Source organism: Poecilia reticulata, chromosome 8, assembly GCF_904066995.2.
Source record: "Poecilia reticulata chromosome 8, P_reticulata-male-v2, whole genome shotgun sequence".
Taxonomy (NCBI): domain Eukaryota; kingdom Metazoa; phylum Chordata; class Actinopteri; order Cyprinodontiformes; family Poeciliidae; genus Poecilia; species Poecilia reticulata.
This window is the reverse complement of record NC_088837.1, coordinates 13,977,372-14,000,809: the sequence shown is the minus strand read 5'-3', so window position 1 is coordinate 14,000,809 and position 23,438 is coordinate 13,977,372. Positions and strand designations below refer to the sequence as shown.

General features: G+C 37.1%; 1 protein-coding gene across 1 annotated transcript; it reads right to left on the bottom strand.

Moving 5' to 3' along the window:
* Window positions 1–22,661, bottom strand: mosmoa (modulator of smoothened a). The gene is made up of 3 exons (XM_008416746.3): window positions 22,414–22,661; window positions 9,633–9,845; window positions 1–320 (listed from the first exon to the last, which is right to left on the bottom strand). The coding sequence occupies exons 1-3, from the start codon at window positions 22,517–22,519 to the stop codon at window positions 136–138; spliced, it is 504 nt and encodes a 167-aa protein (XP_008414968.1). The 5' UTR covers window positions 22,520–22,661; the 3' UTR covers window positions 1–135.
* Between the last annotated feature and the right edge of the window lie 777 nt (window positions 22,662–23,438).

Here is a 23,438-nt window from a genome sequence, read left to right as displayed (position 1 = left end):
AAGCGTCGCCTTCCCCGTCTCGGGTTTTGAGGGCAAAAGTTTGTCGTTTTTTTGATTTTCAGTCTGTAGTTTTGGAAATCCCGTAATACTTTCAGAGCCTCCGGAGTCGGTCCCGAGGCAAGGGTGGAGGAGTCCTCAGCCTGGGAGGCAAACTTTTCCTGCAAACAGCAGTCCCACTATGGTGAAGAAGATGGAGAGGACAAACAGCACGTACGAGGAGCCCACCACCGTGTTGTTGGGCAGCTTGTATGGCTGACCTCCCACCTCGTTGATGTAGAAGCCTATTGGGAAGATGAGCGCTGCCATGCAGAACAGGATCACTGCAGGGAGGAGAACAAGGACGCAATTATTAAACCGAATCATTTATTAAAAAGAACATTACCAATCTCTCTCTCTACAGTTAAACCCAGATCTGATATTTAAATCAGATATTTCCTGTTTTTAGGTCAAAATGATTTATATTTTATGAATGCAGGAAAAGGGGTTTGAGTTAAATAGTTGCACCTATGGACAACCATCATGGAAAAATCTAAAGAAATCATCCATGATAGCAGGAAGACAATAATAAACCTTATCCTTGGATACATTTTCATACAAAAATATTAGTAAATGTTATTGAATGGCCATTAAAGGGATACTATTATTGAATATCGATATTGGCCCAACATTTTCATAATGCATTCCAGGTTCAAACAATTACATTCATCAATCAACATCATGGAAATGTCTAAGAATGGAAGAAATGTTTTTGGTGCAAAAAATATAATCTCCTTCCCCAGATCAAAAGCAAAAACTCTCCAAATTATTTCTGTATAAACATGGTCTGAAAGGCCAGTCAGGCCGCAAATGATGCATTACTCCAAAAGCAACAAAAAGTTTGAAATACAGTGGAAGACAAATACATTTCCTGTGGTGTGATGAAACTAAGATTTAAGTGCTTGGCCATAATGACCAGTATGTTCTTCATTTAGGAGGACAAAGAAAGAAGCATCCAAGCCTCAGACCACCAATCCAATAGTGAAGTATGGTGGTCGCTGAATCATGTTATGTGGCTATTTTGCTTCAAGAGAGACTTTTGGACTTTAACAAAATAAATGTTATAATGATTAAAAAATTGTTTTATAAACATTTTGAAGTTCTGAAGTTTAAAAAAAAAAACTCTTAAAACTTTCTCACTCTGCCATTTAGTAAGTATGATTCTGATGATGCTAACTAACCTAAAACAAAAAAGCAAGGAATCAGTAGTTCAAAGTAAAGATCTGGTTTCAATTGGTAAAAGTCTTGAGCAGTAACATTACTGAGATCCTTAAATCCCGAAAATGTGCAAATGAAATGTATTAATTGGTTGTGTCATATGGCATTTCATTTTATTTCCCTACATCCTTTTGTTCGGCTAAATAGTTCAGATCATGTAATAAGAATCTGACCAGACTCGGCTCTCCAAGCTCCAATACTCCAAGTGCAGGCAACATTTACTGTCACAGCTAAAAAAGATGTGTAAAAAGCTATAAAATAAAATGATTGAACATGCTATGACTAGTAACTAACACCAAAAATGTAAGTCATTGTTTGTTTGCACCTTGTTATTTTGGTTTATCAGAGTTTCTAAGAACTTATCATGACTTTCTGTTTTCCTGGGATATAACTAAAATATTAAACAAAGTCCAAAACTTTTAGTTACCGGTTCGACAAGAACTCCCATTTTATTTTACCGCAATGCAAAAGTGAGAATGACGGTAGTAAGAAGATAAAAATAAATAAATAAAAGAGAAATGATCAAAGATCTGTCTCTCTGTCTGCTCCTAGTTTGTAAAGTATTACAAGAGGAGACAAAGTATTATGCCAACAGTGATTTTTATTAAAGATAATTACATCCTAACATGATTTTTTTTCTCTCCTGCTGAATGAATGTACTCGGATAAAAGGTTGTTCAAAAAGGTATCTCAATTTTCAGCCTGAGATTAGACTGTAGATACAAATGTAGCTAAATTAAACATGATTAATCCTTCCTGAATACATGGAAGACTAGGAGAGATTAAATTAGCATTCATGTAATTTTAGTTGTTCAAAACTGATTGTGTGTCTCAACATCGCTGCTCGTTTTATATTTCACCAAGAGATCATTTAAACAGCAGTTGTCTGTAGGAGGACTTTAAAAAGATGAGCTCTTTCTAACTTGGGAGTTCAGTGAACTCGCCGATACTGAATGTGAAACCTGAAGGACGGCTTAGAGTGAGAGATTTAAAACAGCGCTAAGAGGCGTCCTTCACTCTTTTGTTGATAATATTTCAGATGGGAAAATCGACACCATACTTTGCAAATAACGTATGAATCAGAAATATTTCTGATTTATTTCTAAATAAATCAGAAATATGGTACAGAATAAAAACTGAATGTGTCTATAACAGATATACCTTAAAACTTGCTCTGTGCTCAATCAAAACTGAATCAGGAGAGATTTAACCTTCAAGCAGAGTCTGTATAGAGAAAACTTAGGCCATGTCTATAAAGTCTTTAAATATTCTCAAAGATACTGTTGTTTTCTATAGGTTTTTCACATTAAACAAGGTTTTAGTTCAATTACAGTTGAACCGAAAGCTGAAAATAGTGACTGTAGAATGATGCGGATTCCAAGTTCAAGGAATGATTCATTATGTAAAAATCTATTAAAGATTAATGTCTCCAAATGAAGAGAGCTTGCACTCTGAAAGCAGCATTCAGTGGGAGTCTGCAATGAACCCTGTGGAGATAAACTAAAAACAACACAGAGGGTTCTGCACAGCATGCATGCAATCATTGGCTGTATTTAGCAACAAACAAAAAAAAAAAGGAGAAATAATTATATAAGATTTGTACACGATAGGCGTTAAGATGCATTTAAATGGTTGATTTTTAGGTTTAGATTCATTAAAATAGAAACACCTTCAAAATATTTCTCAGCAGAATCGGTAGAGTTGCTTGAGTCAAGCTTTGCAGTACAGTGAAGGATTTCAGCCCCAGAAGCTCAGTACCAACTCACAAGCATGGTGGTGGCAGCATCATGCCGTTTTGGAGTCAGAGGTACTCGTGGAAGTAATGATGAAACAAATCACCACTTATTCATGAATTATTAATTATTCCCTTTTTTTTTCTTTTTTTTCTTTTTCCAAAATGAAAAGTTATGGATGCAGGTATCCTACTTCGTCAAATGTAAGTTAAGTAAAACTTGTTGGAGTCTGCAAAGACGTGTGTGAGGTTGGTGTACAATTTACCAAGCTACATAAGCACAGTCTAGTGCACGTGTCAAACTGAAGGCCTGTGGGCCAAATTCAGCCCGTCTTAATTTTTTCTGTGGCCCTCTAGAATCTAGACTAAACACTAAGTGTGCTTAAATATTATGTTATCAATTAAATAAATACAGCTTCTATCCGTTTACTGCCAAATTATATCAATCAGTCCCTCCAGTTTCTTGAGAATTATTGATAAATTTCACACAAAATCAACAAATTACACTCACAATTGGGAGTTTACTGCCAATTTTTCTCAAAAATTGTCAAAAACTTCCTTACTTCTACTAAACAGCTGCCTCAGCATTAATTGATGTCAGATTATAGTCCATGATCTATACAGCGAGTAATAGAAAGTCGCATTTACCATCATAAATAAGCGTAAATATTTCCAAATTAGTACCACAAACACAAAAAGAATCACGAAATCCTGGAGGGACTGAAAAGATGTTCAATAATATTCTTAATTTTAAAAATTCATAGATATTTTAACTGTTTGGGAACAAGTTTTATCAATATATTCTGGCACAACTGGCCCTTTAAGAGCATTCATGACCTGGAATTGGCCCAAAACAAAAATGAGCTTGACACCCCTGTTCTGGTGAGACTGTGTTCCATGTTTGAGTCTAATTATGACATAAAATTCATACAAATAATGAGTTTCTGTACACTTCTCACCAAAACTGTATATTTGATGCAACTTTGCAACCGGTTTTATTTAGCTTTGCTACAAAAGCGGATCTTCACCTCTTCACTGTGAGCTTTATGCGCCTATGCAGCATCTTGTTGCAACAAGTTGCTGCATAGTATTTGGTTAACTATAAAAAAACATTTTTTCTCAGAATTCACCACAAATTATGTGCAAAACATTGATGCTTTGGATTAATTAATCATTTACAAATGATGTAAAAGAAGAAACTTTTCCAGAGACATTTTCCCTACTCAAAAGATGGAAAGCTTTGCAGTGATGTTTTTGAATGTACATAAATACCTACAGAATAAAAGCACAGTCACAGTCAAGACTAATAACAAAAACCTCATGATATTCATAGGTTACATCATTTCACTTTTTACTACAAAGTAAAAAAATATTTTCATTTTTTCCCACCTTTGACTTCAGAAGTACTTGAGAAAAATGTTTTACCATAAAACAGCTTTCAGAAGTCGTCTAGCACTGGCCAGCATGTCAGGTTTTACAAGAAAACAACTCAGCTAGTCAAAGAAAGAAGTGTCAGTAATGTAATGTTAAATCCCAACCAAGCTTCTTCAAAATGTTACAAATTCGCCGACACAGACTTCATGTGAAACCATGTTGCATCAATGACTCAGCTAATTTTTGTGAAAAGAACCCTTGGTGATGCATTAAGCTTCATTAATAGCAGCAAAAATTAATCAAATCTCATGAAGAAGCTGGCAAGGGAAGAGACCATGAAGAGAAATAAAAAAGCAGCAAATCCTTGATAGGGTTTACAAATCACTGAAGAGCTGCTTCATTCGAATTTAAACATTTATGAAAAAGCAGCTTTCTATGATTGGAGTATGAAATTAGGAAACATTTCTGTGAAATCAAATAGATTTCACAGAAAATAAACTGTTACAAAACTCATTGAGGAATACATATTACTGTGATATTTATTCTACAAATCATTAATGTGTTTATTTGCGAGGATGAAGGATACTCAGCTGCAGTTCAAAGTATTTCAACTCTCAGTGATTTCTCAGTTTCTGCTAAATGTCTTTTCTATTTGAGTCTTTACATTAATAAATCCACAACAATATTTGAGCTCGCTTACTCCTGCTTTCACAAGTCAATTATGCAGCAAATTAAACCATCATGTGAATCAATGGGGTTTTATCGTACAACATACCATCATTCAATTAAAAATAAATAGATGATGTCTGAACAGCTTTTCTCCGTCTGCTCTGCTTCAGAGCCACACTGCTTTATTTAATCTCATAGCAACGTCAATGCAGGTGGGAAATGCTTCCATGAGGGCGAACTTTGACATTTTAACCAGTACGAGACATTAATTCTTAATGAAAGTCTCATTGTTGAGCAAAATCTTTATGCGAATGTAAAGACAAGCTGAGGATGAAAAATCTATTTTTACATGAATTACTTTTCTCTCCCTAAACAATATTTCTCAGACAAAAAGCTCAAGTTAACCAGAAAGTAGACGTTTGAGAGCTGAAAGCATTGCATTCACTGTTAAAATTATAACTTTTCAATCTAAGTTGTTAAAGAAATATTATCCAAGCAGGTTTAATCAAGTGGGAATTTCATCCACCCAGACTCACACAGGACACAAATGATACTTTCCAAAATGCTAAAGACGATGGGAGCATGATGGAAGAACAGATGACAAAAAGAGGAAACTACTCAAATATCTCAATATTTGTCAATATTATAAAAATGTCTAATGTCATGCAAAGATTGTGTGTGTATATTCTGTACACACTTTGATTTATTTTTGTTGAAAAACATGAATTATTTTTATGGGTTTTTTTGTACTGAACATAAAATCCCCTTAAAATATTTTAATTCTGCAAATTAAAATATTTAGAAGTATTAACTTCTACAGTGTTGATTTCTACAATGCACTGTACTCTGAATAAATTTTTACAACAACCGTTTACCCATCATTAAAGTAAAATCCATTTACTTTTTTGTAAAAAAAAATTGAAAAAAAAGAAAAACATTGTTTCTCATGTTAGATCATGAGAAGCAACTCAGACATTAGAACACATTTATATTCATTTGTTTAATTATCACCACTCTGGAAATGAATAAATTTATTAACAATAAGGGAGACATTGATTGTGGATGAGAGAAATTAACAAGCTAACAGTTAGGAAAATACAACTTCAGCTTCTGCTCAGGTTTAATTTCAGTGCACTTTTCATGATCTACTGGACATCTTAAAAGCCTCAACTGATGACACATGGTAATTTGCGCGCTTGCTGCTGGTTAATCTTCAGTACAGTTGTTGTTGCCCAGTCATACTTCATATTTTATGGACTTTACACACAGAAGGCATGTTTCCACTTCAGAGACCTTTTTGCAGGAGCAAGGTTAATTTTCTGGGTCCAGGCCCCCTTTGTTTCCATTTCATCTACTAGAGTAAAAACACATCCCCAGAAAACATTAAATGTTGTAACAGCTTCACTGTAGTACTCAAAACTCAACCATGTTTAACGGTAGTTAATAAGTCAATATCGTTCCATATCAATAAGGTTATTATCAACTATCAAAAATTTAAAGGCGGTGTAATGTATATTTTCCAGGCACATAGTGGCATTTCATAGCACAATCACAGTACTATGCTACATTCATTTGTTAAACTAATATTATATATATCAAACAAAACTTAAAAGAAACTTGATTTCACAATTCAATGCTTTGAATTTGGCCTTTGCCTCTTTCAAACTTGAAGGTATTTTCCAGCCACATAAAGCTCAAGAAAAACGTTTTAGTATCTGCAGATGGCTTTCAGGATGACAACAATTCAGGGGGAATTTAGGAGAGCATAACTTTATGTTATCTGAGGCAAGATGGCCTAAATCATTATCTACATAAAATCTAGCAGGTCAGCTAAAGTGAGCAGATGAATATATTCTTTAATGACAGTTAAAAACTAAAGGGTTAGTTCATGAAATGCAGTACAAACTGTCCTATGTTTAGTAAAGTGATGCAGAAAATATGACTTCAAACATGCCTAAATAAGCAGCGGTTCTGCTAATAGGAGCCGTGACGGCTACATTAGTTGTTAGTGTGCGGTTCAAGACAATGCGTCTCTTAACAGCAATCATCTCTGCGGATGGCGCTGTGTGTTATAAATCTGTCAAATAGTAAATAAATAAAAAAAAATTGGAAGACAAGCCTGATGTAATTTAGAAGCAGTTTCACCACTACAAAGCAGGGTACTAAAAAATGTTGTGTTCATATCATATTTTACCCACCAAACAACCCTGAGGGGTCCTAATCAGCATGATGGTTTATAGTACCGGGTATACATCATAATACCATCCTTGTCTAACAATTGATTGCATAATCTGGCTATAAAGTAAATATCATTTTAGCTCAGAACATCTGACTTTTCATGTTACTGATGCTTTTCTAATTGCAGAATTTTTGGCCAGCAAACAAAGCAAATCAAGAATGAAGACGTTCACATTAGGGAAGAAATTCAACTCGTTTGACAATAAGGCATATTAAAAAAACAATCATTTGACTGTGATGTCGCCTCCACTTTTTTTGAACTAGAATACATTTGCAGAACAAAGATACAGATAGCGAATTGAAAATCATCACAGCTAGAAAGGGGTTTTTAAATTGCTGTGCAATGTCAACAGAGGCCAGGACTGAATCATTTCAAACGTTACATTTCAGAACTGTAAAACATTTCATCGTACAATGACCAGAAGTTTCTGCTGCTGTTTAGAGCAGAGTGCAACAGAGTTATGCAGAACCCCCAATTGCAGCAGAGCACTGCTGGCCAGTTGGCTGAAAAAAGGTTGGCTGCCTCACTTTTCTGTGACTTTCAAAGACAAATGTGGCTGTTTTGAAATATTTTAATGACATATAAACTGAAGGATCACCAACAATCACTGTTGTTAGGATAAAACTGCTATAGCTAGTTAAACAGCTATTTGCATGGCGGCTACCTGAGCACATAGCCCTACTAGTTATCGAGCTGCTGAAAGCTTTTTAAGCTTGTCATCTTAAAGAGTGCAGAACTCTTTAAAAGTGCAGAAAAAAATATATATATTTTTATTTTTTTTCTGCTCAATAAGTAACTTGTTTAGTGATTAAATAATCCATATTTTTGCTCAAGTCCATGAATCAAATTGAAAATAATATAAATATTACATATAATTAAAATGTTCTCAATAATCAACATGCTACCTTTTGACAACAGGGATAATTGTTACTTTTCTGTCTGAAATTAAAACATTTAGATCATTTTATAAATCTTAGTTTATTTTTTTTATTTAGTTTTAATGCCGTGGCACTATGAAACTGCAGCAAATACAAAAGTAACTTTTACTACTTCAGTCTGACTTGAAGTAAGTTAGCAGTTGTTTACTCTAATCTTTGTTTGAGTTGCTAAGCACAAAGTAATGTCTATATCAGAGAGACAATAGTCTACTAGTTTCATAAAGCAGAATAATATGTTTTAGGGATATCTGTCAATTCCTTATTGTCACACACACATCTAAAAAAAAAAAAAAATCTAAAGAACAAAAAAAAGGAAATTTTAAATGTTTCATCGACCCAGATAACCACTCAACAAATTTGGTCATCTGTATCTGTCTGTGAGGGACCCTCGTCTTCCTTGGTTGCTCAGATGCCCCATAACTGTGAGGTTGCATGAATGTTGCCCGTCAATAATAAATGAACTAAAAGCTACAGTTTAAAATGTGGTAGCAACAGGCAAAAAAGACAAATATAACCATGAGTTGAAGATAATTAAAAAAAGCTTTGTTTAGTGGAAGTGCTATGCAAAGAGAAAAGAGAAACAACAAATATGCAAATTCAACCATTTAAATATAGTGTGTTGGATGGGGACAACCTTGCCACACTGTAGATGAGAACCACTGGACAGATGCTCAATCAAATCCAATTCTGCTGTATCCGAGCAGTGAGATGGGAACAGGTTGAAACTACTCTCCGTTATCAAATCCATCTTGTGCATTTTTCCTTTCTTCCCGAGTTTCTTGGGGTGCTCTCAGTGCTTCTAAAGAAACATTTATGTGACACGACACTTTAAACTTGGGATATAAAAGAGTGCTAGTTTACCAGGTGATGAGGAAGTGTTTGAAAAAAATATAAAACTGCACAAGACCTAGCAGGGAACAAATATTCACCTAAATGTTTTCTTTTTGCAAATCCTGAGGCTGTTTTTCCTTTTTGTGTCCGAGCCATTTAAAAAAATGCCTGCAGCTTTCAGACAATAATGGGAGCCACAGTGGCTTCACATACCAAGCTGCTCCATCAGTGTGAGAGTGCTCGAAGCTGCCGCTTCCCTGAACTGACTGACCAATCGAATTCCACCAACCCACACAGCTTCGTAAAACCAGCCCAGGCACAATGCGTGTGATGGAAGAGTTGTTGTGGTGTGCTGCAAGTACATCTATATAGAAATACAGTCTGGAGAAAAAACCTCAAAAAACTTTACAGTTTAAGGGAAAGAAGAAGAGCTGCGGTTATATTGTCCGCCTACACATGCACCAAACGAGCCGCAATTCTCTATGAATTTTCCCATAAAATCAAGACTATATACATTTACATTTTCTCAAGTAATTCAACTTTAGTTCCCTGAGAAACATAATTTCATATTTTTTAATATAATTTTGTTGACTTACTGCCAGTGAAGGCAATCCAGCGGGCATATTTGGTGGCTTCTCTGCGCCAATGCGACGCAACTAGCAGTCCGCAGGTGACTGTGAGGGATATGATGCCCATGATGATGAAGAAGAGCGTAGTGACCCACTCAGGGGGCAGTCGCGGCGGGATACAGGTCCGTTCTCGTCCGTGTATGGTCTGACACTGTCGGACAAGACCAACCGTAAGGGCGCCTGCAGGGCAGAGGACAACATAAAAAAAGTTTGCTTTAATTTACTCTTAGTTTTACCAGATAAAGCAGAAACATAGCGTTACATTTTTATGTTTTTATCATGCAACACCCACATAATAAGGTGTTCTATTCTTAAACATGTTAGAGGGCTATATGAAGCATGTCAATTAAATTTTTTGCACAAATAATTCTTAGATTATGAGATTTGAGTCTAGTCAGTTCTGTACCATTTTAAGTTTCTTGCAGAATGAGCTGGTTTAGAGCATCTGGTCACTTTAAATCCACACCCCCCAACTCAACGTTTACACTCACACAAGGAAAAGTTCTGCAAACAGAGACAATTACCATACATCTTTGAAAAGAAGAAGTGGAGCCTTCTGTAAAAATAACATGAATGCAGAAAGTAGTTTCTGAATGGTAAGTCAACAACAAAACACTTGTCTTTTTCATGAACAATTGTACAGCACATACAGGGAAAACCAGTTGACCAAACATGCTGGACTTCAGCTAGGGTTGCTAGGTAACAAGCCGGACTAACACTGCAGTACCCATTGAATTTTTCTTATCACCAGACACCAATAAACTAACTTATTGCCAAAAAATGACTGACTGATTTTGTACCCAACACCACTAAAATTTTCAAAATAAAGTCAACGCCACTACCTGCATACCTGATCTAATCAGAATCGCAGACCTCGCAGGATACAGTAGCTGTAGCACTCTCATGTATATGGTCAGACAGACAGGAATGGGAATATAGATATTTTGAATCGTCACCATTTCGACCATTATGACAACGAAAAATGTTTTCCACACTTGCAGCGAGTGCGAAGATGAGATCTATCCTGCCAGTTAGTGCATCCCACACAGCTGTGACATTTCAAGTCATGTTGGACAGAGCTGCCGCAGTTTTAAAAGGCTCAGTAAATATGAATGTGCGAGCTGTCCAAATTCAGCTCAAACTATCTGACTTTATCTACCAAGATCTCGGTTAAAGGTCGCGGAAAATGCAAGCACACATCTGCGATCAAATTGCTCCACTGTACTTATCTATGATTAATCAAGACAAGAAGTTTAATGGATGCAAGCATCAAACCGAGTCATGAGACAAGCTCTGACAAAGTGTAAAGGCTGGTGCTAAAAGCAGGCCCATGCTTCTCTAGAGGCATCTTGTTCAATTAAAAGCACAACCTCAAGGGGATTTTCTACCTGAGTAAGCAGAACAGTTTCACTTTGTTTACCTCCCTGCTGACCACAGGTCTCTTTAAACAAAAGGTGGGCCCTCTAGGATACGGCAAAAGGCAAGAAGTACTCACTTGAAAAACAAAGTGTCAAGTAAGACTGATTTCTTCCATTACTGGACAGTGGATAATAAGGTTTGTCAGGCTGTCATGCAACTTAATGCTTAATTAGCTACTGGGGACTTTTAGATCCAGATGTCCCAGATACTGATTAGAGTTGTTAAATATATTGCCTAATACTGGCCAAACAGTTCATATCAGTAGCCTTAAAGTGCAGGGAAAAGCTCACTACTTTACATCAGCATCTCATAGCCAGCATTGAAGTAACAATCTACAGCTCAACAATGAAGTATATGACTCTGGAAAACCTAATGCACCGTTTCACCTGCTCTCCCCTAAACCTGGAGATAAGGACACAGCAGACGGAGAGGAAACTGCACCATTCAGCACAGTCTCTCTTTTATGGTAAAGTGTGAAAAACAATCAGATTGTTAGGGAACACCAAGTTTGGTATCATTTTAAAGAAATTGTCCAAGGAAATTAGAGCCTTGCAAGAATTGGGGTTAGTGCTACACTCTAATATCAATCATTAAAAAAAATCAGTAGGAAATACTTTGCTATAAAATGCTGAGATGATTAAAACCTCCCTACTGACCTCAACATGTAAATGTAGTGGGCAGAGATTGAAGAAAACAGAAACACTGTGCTTTTAACCAACTAAATCTCTAAACTTAAATAGAGTAATATGTGATTAGTCCCTTAACAATATTGCACCGGGTCAAACTTTAGATGATAAAATATATATATTTTTGCATTAGACATCAAAATGACGGAAGCATAAATCAGTCATAGATCAGAATCAGCAAATTTTACCAACTGCATCAGAACTGAAAACTGTTTTTTGTCTGTAATTACAACTACCAACCATACTTGATACACTTCTTTTGAGTATCAGATGAAAGGTTTAGTCATATCTTCTCTCATATTTCTTGTAGAGTAAAAGAAAAACTTCTTTGGCCAGGAATTGTCTGCTAAGTGCATGTGTGATTAAAACAGGTTTAAATAGACTTTTGTTGAGCGGATATCTGATCTTCAGTTAAATAAATGTGTTGCGTGAATGTAATTTGAGTTTTCTATTAAACTAGAAACTTTTTTAATCATTCTGGCACCTGCTTGTTAGTCGTTTTATTTTGCTTCTAATCATGTAAAGCACTTTGAATTGCCTTTCTGTGCCATATAAATAAATAAAATTACCTTGCCTTTATTTTTTTCAAATTATGCCTTTCTGTATTCTATGTTTTAGTTTGTAAGGTAGTAGGGCACACTCCATTAAAATAGCAAAAATAATCTGCTAAATTCTCAAGTCTTATAGGAGTTTATCAAAATTATATGTGGCAACTTAATTTAATTGTCAAACAGGTACCCAGCATGAATGTCTGAGTCAGAGAGAGTTATCCTTACCTGTTTTAAAATGTTTTTTTTCCCCCTTGAACACATTTGTTGTTAAATGAGCAATAAAAACACAAAATAACCCCTTCACTGAAGAGGTGGACCTTTGTAGGCAGTATCATAAAAGTTCAGAGGCTCAGTAAGTGGGTGGAAGGTAGAATGGGACAAATATGCAAGCTGGAGTTTCAGGTTCAGTCTTAGTCTGGCACATGTATAAACAATTTATTCCTCGTTAGTTTTAAACTTTGTGTTTAATGAATATGAATCAAAAATCAATTTAACCGCAATAAACAACCGAAGTGCTATCCTCGGGCCTGTGAGTGTTGTGGGTTATGCAGACTCCACAGAGGAAATCCTGTCCCCTTTATACCGCCCAGAGAAAACATGCTTTTATAGTATAGCAACCAGCTTCCCCAGCTCGGCTAGCTCAGAAAAAAACAATGCCTGTGGTTTGAAAGAAAATGGTGTAGATGTCTACACGGCTCTGATGGACTGCAGGAACACCAAGCTTTACATCTGCATGAGCTTACACTCAAAAACCTTCAATTTTAGCACGAAAGGTGGCAACTTAATAGATGTTTTCTCTCCAACTCTCTGCAATGCTAATGTAGTTTTCACTTAAGTGGTAACTAAATGTAAAACACCCCCCAATAAACTTGTACATGACAGGCTTAGTTTACTCAGCAACACTTTTCGAAAGCCATTTTGGTGTTACAGAACAACTTTGAATAAACAAGGCAGAAAGTGGCAGGGACTAGAAGGGGAATTAGACAAAAGTTTGATTGCTGCAGGTAATGGAAGGGTTTACAACCGTTTTCCCTGCATCCCCTGACCTCCTGCTGTTTTACCAGCACTCAGTGGGATTCCTGCCATACAACAGTCAGGCACGCTATGCTAAATGAATGCAGGTAAACAATTCAGCCAGCAGCAACAAACACAAACTGTTCCTGTTTAAATATCAGTATTAATCAAACAGTGGTGTGTTTTTAATGCATACTTTTCTCTAGTCAGATGTTCACACAAAATACGACACCAAAAACAAAACATTTCATAAAAAAATGAGCTGCAGAATTTTACGCAGCCACAATAATTTGTCGGAGAAACATACTTTTCTATCAGGCTGGAAGGGTTAAAACATCCACTTCACCATCATGAAAAGTAAGGCCTGGATTCAGCCTACAGACAATCACTAACACATGCCCTGTTCACACCTGGCCTTCACAGGCGTCTTGGGTAAATCTATAAAGAAACGGAGGTAATGAGCACAGCCAGGACGCACAGATAATGACGCATTTAGCCGTTTTCCCCCTTTTGTCTGGTCACACTTAAAAACAAAAACTCAAAATAAGCTAAATATATCCTTCACAAAAAAAAGAGGATCCTTGTAATGCTTTCAATTCAATAATGCCAATGGAATAATAAAAGAAGACAAAAACAAGCTGAATGGTTGTTCTAAATAAAGTAACCCTGGTTTCACACAGCAGATTCAGGCTTTTATCCACAGATTCCTCCTGGGATGACCACTTTTACCCAAAACACAACGGGGACATTCACGCCTCCTTAGTGTAAAAACACTGACAGAAACTCTGTTAGGTGTTTTCTACATGTCAGAGGGACAGCTGAGCTCACACTGCAATTCCAGGTGTTAAACCACAAAAATCACACAACTTAAACAACAACAAAACTGTCTTTGGACATCCTGTTCACTCATTATGTCAAAAGGGTATAGTTAAAGAACACATTCCTGTTAGTTCTGGCGTCATCCTCACTAAATGTTGCATGACAAAAATAAACAACACTGAAAGATTATTTCATTTGTTACATGACAAGTAATCAATAACTCTCTAAGAGATCATAAAGAGATCTCTACATTAATTTAATGCAGAGAACCACAGATAAATCGAACGGTGACCGAAAGTCAGTCCGGACCAAGGATTAGTCGGGAACTAAGAATATATTGTATTTTTTCAGACATTGAATGCATCAGACAAATTCACCTAGCTGTCAATATTAACCCTACAGGGTTTAAACTCTATAATTGGTACATTTCTGTAATTAACCATCACGCATCAAGTTTTTTTCTTTGTTCTACTTATACAAAGTACAGAGGCAATAACAGATCTCATGTACAATTAAATGAAGAATATTTTCTAATAGATTCTGTATTACTCACATTTCCTTCATTGTGGTTCTGCTCTCAGTTTTGGGGAAGTTGACTCATGCGATATAACAGATTAAAACCATTGATCAAACCAAAATATTTGAGCAAACTCCTGCTGGATTCACAGCAGGAGTTTGCCGCTTTATAGTTTTCCTTTAAGGCAAACTATAAGTAGAATATATATGTAATTACAGTAAATTATCTGTTGTCGAAGCAGATATGAAGGGTTTCCAGGAAGAGCATAACTTGATGTCTGGTTTGTATAAAATGTTCTGGCTCTTTTTGAACCTAAAATAGTAGGGCATGAAAAAACCAAATCTAAAAAAGCAATGCAAAGCAATGCATATAAAAGCAATGCAAAGATTTTCTTTCAACTCGGTCCGAAATTGTGCAAATTTAGACCTTGTGTCTAGAACATTCCCATCATCCTTTAATTTGCATCATGTAAATTTGACTTTACTCACATAGTATAGAAATAACAGACAGCAATGATTACAAATTTCCCATTTTCCAAATCTCCAAACGCCAATGACGTCAGACAGCTCAGCGGAAAGACACATCGCCACCCATAAAAAGATGCTTCAAAGATTTAATCTGCTTCTTTCATTGATGAGAGACAACGGAAAAAGACAACAGTGATTTGATTTTATTCGGGGATGACAGGATGCTGTGGCGCCGACACAATGTAGAGTTAATGGAGCGAATTGAACAACCTGCAGGTGCTGAAAACATCCAGTTAGACCTCATTTCACTCTGAACTGAAAACGGATGTAATGTTCCAACTGAGGCGTTGGTAATAAATGCGCAGACAAGCAATCTAAATGTGTACAAGGCAGCAGCAGTTTATATTTTATCTGATTGGGAACATATCCCTTTAAACCCACATGTGCTAAACAAGAAAACAATGTTTTAAAAAAAATCTAAATAAAAACAGGAATGTTTGGATTCAGAAATGAAATGCTACAATTGAAATTAATGCAAGGTAGAACAAATATTTCTGAGTGCAGCATAATTATGTCTTTTGGCTAGAAATAATTTTTAAAAAAGCAACCTAAAAAATAATATGTATAGTCTACAAATCTCGCTCACGCTCTAGTGCTCACTATTACTTGCAGAAAATAATGGGCCAATTTACGATTTTGAGGCCCTGCTCTTTTTCACGCCCCCATCATGCCCTGCTACCCTGCCGTCAGCTCTGCACTCACAATGATCAAAACACTCCTCTCACCATGTCTTGGCCCAAATGAGAGGAAACGAGCGCCGCGTCTGCTCAACTGCAACATGATGATGCTGTCATTAGTGAAGCACCAGGGGTGCTGCCGTTTGCAGGCTCAGGAGGGATGAGTCCAAATGGCCTCTGAACTGTGGTGGGCAGCACAGAGGTAAGCCAACGCACAAGACAGCTGCCTTTTTCTGCAGCTGGGGGCTTTTTAACGTTGCCCGCTTTTATTATCGGGGCAGTGGCGAGCAGCTGTGCAGAGCCAAAATCTGAACACTAAACACAGTACATAAAATCATGAACGCTGAGGGGGAAAAAAAGCCAACAACGGTAACTTCACCAATCGGAAAACGACCGGATTTGAGTTCACGACAGGTCAGTCACCAGTCAGGGTCAAACAATCTGAAAAGCAGCGATATCTGGTCATTCAAATTTTGAAGTAGCTCTACCCAGAAGCACAGACTGCGATAAGTCTATGTTTACAGTTTAAATAAGTCTAAAAAGACCGACAAACAATAGACATTGCATATTTACAAACTGCATGGTAAGAGAAATGGTGTAAAACCAACTGGTTAGGGCAAATGCAACACTCAACATGGAGGCCCTCTGCACTTCTTGTGAAGCAATATGAAAAGAAATGAAAAAAACATACCTGATGGTTTTTCTTATTTGTTGAACAGCAAAAATATTCTCTGGAAGAAGGTCTGAATAAGTGTTGATTTTCACATGATTGCCTTTTCTTAAACACAGAAAATCAACCTATAGGCTGTAGAGATGTTAAAATATAATTTTCAGAGGATGTGCTTATAATGAAAAACATGTCATGTCCATATATTTTAACTGCGAAAACACCTAAATAAATAAAAAGTATCTTTATGGAGGCATAGCATGAATTTGTCACCACAAAATAACCTAAATGCATTTTTAAGAATGCCTCTTGCATAGAGTGAAGCATTATTGAATTAGGCAGATCAGATGTCAAAATAACACCTTAAACAAAAGAATAAATCTGCATGCCAAATGCTAAGGATCATTATCATAATGTCACAAGAAGCATTTTCAGCTGTGATTATCAAACACTGCACAGAAGCAGCACGTTTTTGATGAAAAGTTGTGCCGTCTCTCTCTAAACTACGCTGAAATGAGGAAAATTCAACATTATATATAAATAAAGTATTTAAAATAGCATCAATGAATGAATGTCTTCATGGATATCTTCATTAGTCATGTCCTAATTACCTTCTATTGAATATCACCGAGCAATGACACAAACCATCAGATTAATTGTTAAAGGTTCCTCTATCGACCTTAATTAAATAAACAAAATCTGATTTCCGCCTTCAATCAGTAGTTCTTTCATCTTATGCAAAAAGGTATCTTTTTTTTATTTTAGGATGAAGCACAACTTATAGATGATAGTTTAGAAATAAAATAACAACCCCCAGACGTTAGAATATAGTTTAGATTTTCCACCTGCAACACAAGAAATAAGTAATTTCTTTTCATAGATCATTTCCATCACCTGCAGGCTACATTTTTCAGCTGGAGCTGCACAACATCCAGGTTTTTACAGTCAACAGATGAAAAATATTTCATATTTCAAAATGGCACTTTCTTCACCTGAGGCCAATAAACATTTTCAAGTCAATGGCAGCTCAGTTTGTGGTCTCTGTCCCTGCCTGTCAAACTCTCTCAATTTTGGGTAAACTGCAGGTGAGAAGTGCTGGCACAGCAGGCCTGTAACTGGACGATAATGGCTGGCCTGGTTTCAGCTGCTCTGTAGTAATAACACCGTGTGCCCTTGCGCTTTGAAAAGTGATACTTAAAATAAGACAATTTAATTGTGTCCCATTTCATCTATTTCTGGCTAAATCACCGTCACACTGACTGCGTACCAGTTAGAACAAGCTGCAGTTTGTGTGAAGGTTTATTTCAACTTACAGATTTGTGTTTGTGCTTTTTTTTTTTTACACAAATGTCTCAAATCAAGCAAAGTTTAACGTCAAAGATAACTTGAGTCAATACAAAAACTGTCTGCAAAAGACAATTTATCAAGGGGAAAATGGTACTTCTGTCACTGCCAAGACAGCTGTTTTGATGGAGAAGCCCGTTTTGAACTTTGATTAAGAAACAAGTTTACACATTATCTTATGCATTTTATTGTGTTATCAGCTTGCTAGAAGGACTTCATAATTTGTCTAAAGAAAGTGTGTTTCTCCTAAAATCTGTTTTGTTTCATTAGCTTTACAAATGTACTCATATGTTAAATTTAGTGTACTGTTATTATTTCTATAATTTTTAAAAATAATTATTGCTGAGTAATCTCTAAAACTCTCTCTCTCTCATTTCAGGCTAATTTTTATGCAGTTTTCAGTTAAAACAAAATGGTTGACACCAATCAGCTGAGCTCAGCCCCTTAGCTTTTGTTGTCTTATTGCAGGTTTTAGTCTGACATGCTTTTATCTGACTGACTTTGTTCTCACATTATTGAAAAATTGGTCAACTTCGATAAAATCCGTCTTTGCTTCAGGCTTTTCCCCGTTTTTAAATCCGTTTTTCTTTTATTTTATAATAAAGACAAAGCTTGATTCAGAAATGGCTACAGAAAGTTTTTTTCTATATACTTTAACACTTAAAAACTCTGCATTTTACAGTGCAGACAGAATTCAGATGCATAGCATAATCTCCGCTAGAGCTTCATATTTCTGCCGTTACCATTTAAAGCCGACCTCCTGCAGAGCTTCGAAGCAGAGCCATTGTCACAGCAGTGTCAGGCATAAACTGCAATTTTCTGCTGCTCAGAGTCTACGACTGCGTGGTGCACATTTATATCCTTGTGGTGGATTTAATGGTTCCGAACATAAATGATAAGTGATGTTATTACATTTGCACCACCAGGATTATTTGTAGCCATTAATCAAAGCCGACTCTTTAAATAATTGTCTTCAGAACATTTTGAAAACCGTAAAGCCCGAGTTTTAACTTTTTGATTTTTTTTAAATGATTAAAATGTACGGTATTTTTCAACCTTACCGTTTCATTCTTACCACATTATTATTATTATTATTATAGGTTGTTAATATTGCCTCCATTTGAAGTTTTCCATCAAACAGAAAAACCCATGTGCTTCTTGTTCATGTGTGTAATAATGTGGAAACATGTTTTGACTCGTATATTGTAGGAACAACCACTTTAGCTCCATGTTGGGCGTGGTTTGACAGTCATGTCAATAACATGACTATGTCAATAACATGACATGGCTATGAAAACATGACTCCTTTTACAGACTTTTTGTCAAATAAATGCAAAAATAATTTCACTCTTTCTCCTATGAGCAACTTGATATATAAGAAGCCAGAGTGACAAAGTCCTGTCTTTGGTGGTACCAACTAAGGTATACTTTTGTCCAAACTTTCTACCAAAGGGCATCACAGGGAGATCATCCTCTTGGTTTGAATCATACTTTACGAGTCAATCTGCAGCACAGCACCTCGTCATAGAGGTCATTGTGAGTTGGTGTGCTTGGGAGTAAAGATGGATAATCAGCTGAAGATTTAAAGATCACTCGTTTGTGCCGCTTCGCATTGTTAAACGTAACAAAAATAACACTGTACCCATCTCAACATGCTGTCCAGCATGCTCACACCTCAACTACGGCAATGCCCTACAAATTGGTCTATTAGCCTGTGCTGTGAAACCTCTGCAGGTGATCCAGAATCTGGTCTTAACCACCCAACAAATTCAAGTCACTGTTGTTAGCCTACGAAGTGCTTAATAAAACGGCGCCTGTCTACTTGATTGTTCAGACTTGCCACAACTTTGTTCCTCCAGTCGTCTGGAGATCGTAGGCTAGCAGAACCTACACCACTATCGCGACAATCCAGACTCTTGTGTGTCGTTTCAGAATAGGGGTGGATCCTAAACCAACTCTTGGAGACCTAACTTTTCAGCGCAACACTGTATTTCGTTACACCTCTGCTGCAACGCGTCTTTCTTCACTTCCCTCCATGCCTGCACCATGTCTAACCCTAATCCTAACCAACTTCTTATAAGTTGGTTATTAGTAGCTTTGATATTAACTGCATTGTTAGTCACTTCGTTCAATATGAACTTTTGACTTTACCGTCATGTATATAAGAAGCAACTGAATGTCAACAAGCTCATCCAAGTTCTCAATAATAAATGTAAAAGACAAAAATTATACCTATAATAATCCATATTATTTCAGTGGCAGAAATGTAGAAACTGTTGCTTTTTGTTTTAAAAGCTATTACATCATCCATCTATCACCTACGCCTACTTATCTTTGCAGGGTCAAGGACAAGCTATACCCATCTCCAGTGTCCATCACAGTTCAATTACTCTATTTATTATTTTTAAATGATTAATACTGTGGTACTTTACCCAATGTTTTCATATGGTGAAAATACCATAATGACCCATGCATCAATGGTTACTATATTTTACTTTTTCCAAAGCCAATAGCTTTTTTTAATTCAACATAACTTGTTTGTACGAAATGAGCTGCGTCAGTAAGGAATGCATTTCAATATAAATGTGCAATATCTTGCTTTCCTATATATATGCTGTTATACAACTAAGTTCTTTTTTAGGCATTATAAATAGATAGAAACACAGTACCAAAAGCAATTAATCTAAAATAAAAACACATTTACATTACAATGAAAGCACTGTCAGAGAACAAAGAACATTTGATTGTTTGCATGGAAACTGCACATTTTAGACAGAAGCGGGAACAATATTAAAGCCATCAAAGAAAAAAAGAAAAACGAGATGTGAAGACGAATCTCAGTGCTTTATCACCCACACATGTGATAAGACCATTGAAGACGGGACAAATGAGAGAAAGGCAGCCTCTGTGAGAGGAAGTAAGAAGAGTGACAGCGAGTTGGAAGTTGTTAGCTGGACAACTTCCACTCCAATAAGAACACCCACATAAACCACAACACTGCGGTTTAAAAATAGCAAAGGTTCAATTTTCTGTATAAAGCCAGTGCAGCTCTGGGGATTTGAAGAAGTAGACAATAAGAGGCCGATTACACAACAGAATCAAACGAGCCGCATTGTAGACAATGTGCCCATTTCATTAAACCCCATTATTGCTTCTGCACAGATTACTCATGTCACTGAGCTACGGTTGTATGCTGACTGGTGGATGGAGCATCCTCCCTGACCCACATATTAAGCTGTCATTCTGCAAAGAGAACAAAGAGTAGCAGCTGTCAGTCAATAGGCTGGACGTGTTTTCAGGAGCGGTGCGTTTAAAACAAGGCACACATGCTCACACTCGCCGTTGGCACTAGCAGGTCTGATTTGACTGATTACACGTTCGCAGATTCAACTGATCGTTAGAAGGTCACTTCAAATGTCAAGAGATCATTACATATCATAGGAATGAAGATGGCTTTACAGGGTCTTATAGATGAAAGGGCTTGAATATTGATTGTTTTTACAACTGGTTGTTCTTCAAAATCTCCAGCAAATAACAGCTAAGAGTGAACATGGTGACAGGTGCAAATCACTTAAACTGTATTTGTATTATAATTAATATTTAATTTGATTTTTTTTTCAGTATTATGACTTTAATTCTCTGATTTTATCAGGTCACATTTATGACAAAGCACTTTGAGCAACACTTGGCTATATAAACAGAATTTACTCACTATTCTGAGGAATACTGGATGTTAAGAGGAAAAAAGTAACTGCATATTCTCCGATAGAGATAGCAGTTTTGAATTAAACAATAAACTTAAAAGAATTACAATACTATGCCCACTTATGCATTATTAAAGCATATTTCTTTGATCATTAGCTGACTAAACTCAGCTTAAAGGGTATAAAAATGCATCCCATTTGTTGATGGGTTTACAGACCTAAAAACTCAGGCTTTAAAATTTGATGCACTTAAGTACGATTGGATGATTTCTGATTTTTCATTTTTTGTCAGCCTCTTACAGATCATGTGGTGCATTTTTAGTTTAGTCAAGATACTAACAGAGCATCACACATCACTCTTGTTAAAATATCCTTTTATATTTTCAGCAGGGTATGTTAAGAAGATAATACTGGCTCAACTTTTGCAAATGTTGTGTAATATACACTTGAGAACTACTTTTAAGAAATACTTAACAACTGAATGTCTTTCTGATTTGGGTTCAAATTAAACATAGACCCCAGGTTAGGTTAGCGAGAAGTCTATCTGGTTATCATAAAGAAAAGAAATGCTACTTGCAGCACATCTACATGGTTCAATCAAACATGTAGTTTCAGGCAACAACTGCAACTTTGGCAATGAACTAGCAAACATCACCAAATATATTACTGATATAGCGACCATGAATCCATGGTACTCATTTAGTCAAGTCATATTTATTGCAGTCCATATCTCATATCTACTCATTCAAACAATTTTTTCCAAATAAAATTAAGTTGGACAGAATATTGTTGATCGAAAGAACTTAAAAGGTTGTTGGTTTACCTGTTGATTCACCAGTGTTGATCCAGTCTGGGTTTGCAATGCTGGCTATTGCAAAGATATCTGCAGCCAGAAACAGGCATCCTGAAATGATCGTCAGTTTATCCATGTCGCCTGGAGAACAAGCGGTGAGTTTCGGCGGAGGGGGAAATGTGGTAGTGGTTGTCCAAACGTGACCCCCCGGCTGTTCAGAGAGACTCGGGGTGGGCTGTTATCTGTCCAACCTCGCCCCCTTCAACAGGAGCCTGCTGTTGAGGGTCTGCTGTGCATTTTGCAGCAATGTTAGCCCCTTCGCGTCAAGCAAGCGCGAGCCTCCAGCTACAAAAGGCTCTGATGTGACGCACAAAAGCATCACATCTCAAAAGCCCCGCTGAAGTCCAGTAATGTAAAACAAAGGCTCACTCTGCGCTGAGGCCCCGGACTGCTTGTGTTGTGGTACGGATCCGCTTAGGAGCAGCCGCTGCAGCAGCAGCAGCATCGGGTACAGCTGCTGCTAGCAGACAGCTAGCTAGCTATTTCCCAGATTCGGGCTCGATGAGCCGAGCTGCGGCCCAGAGGCTGCTCGACGGCATTTCACACACAATGTCACACCTATTGAAGTCCAGGGGATGCGGAGCGAGTTCCCACTCTCCGAAATATCCGCGTTTCGAGCGTAGGTTCACGGTTACCCGTCAGGAAAACGAGAACCCATCACCCTGTCTCGCTGAGGAGAGTCCGTTCTTCTTCTCTGCTGGAATAGCATCTGGTACTTTCAGCCCATTAGCCAGCCAGCTGCCCTCCTCTTCTCTCGCTCCGTACCTCAGCCAGACGCTTTAAAAACACTGCGAGTTTAAATGCCCCAACATGAACGATGAATCGGTGCCGTTATTGTTATGCTTTCCACCCGTGTGCCCACCACTAGCTGTGCCTCCCCTTCTGCCAAATGACATCAGGCGGACCCCCCCTACGCAGCCTCAAACACACACAGACAGTGTTCAGAGGGGGGCTGCGGCTCTCTTCTCGCGATACTCTGGAAGAATGGGGGGTTG

Bases quoted from the DNA above. Each gene is read 5' to 3' on its own strand.
- mosmoa (XM_008416746.3), bottom strand. From the start codon at position 22,519: ATGGATAAACTGACGATCATTTCAGGATGCCTGTTTCTGGCTGCAGAT. The intron at 9,846-22,413 runs GTAAACCAACAA...TCTGCCCTGCAG, and splicing joins CAACACTGGTGAATCAACAG to GCGCCCTTACGGTTGGTCTT. The intron at 321-9,632 runs GTAAGTCAACAA...TCCTCCCTGCAG, and splicing joins CTGGATTGCCTTCACTGGCA to TGATCCTGTTCTGCATGGCA.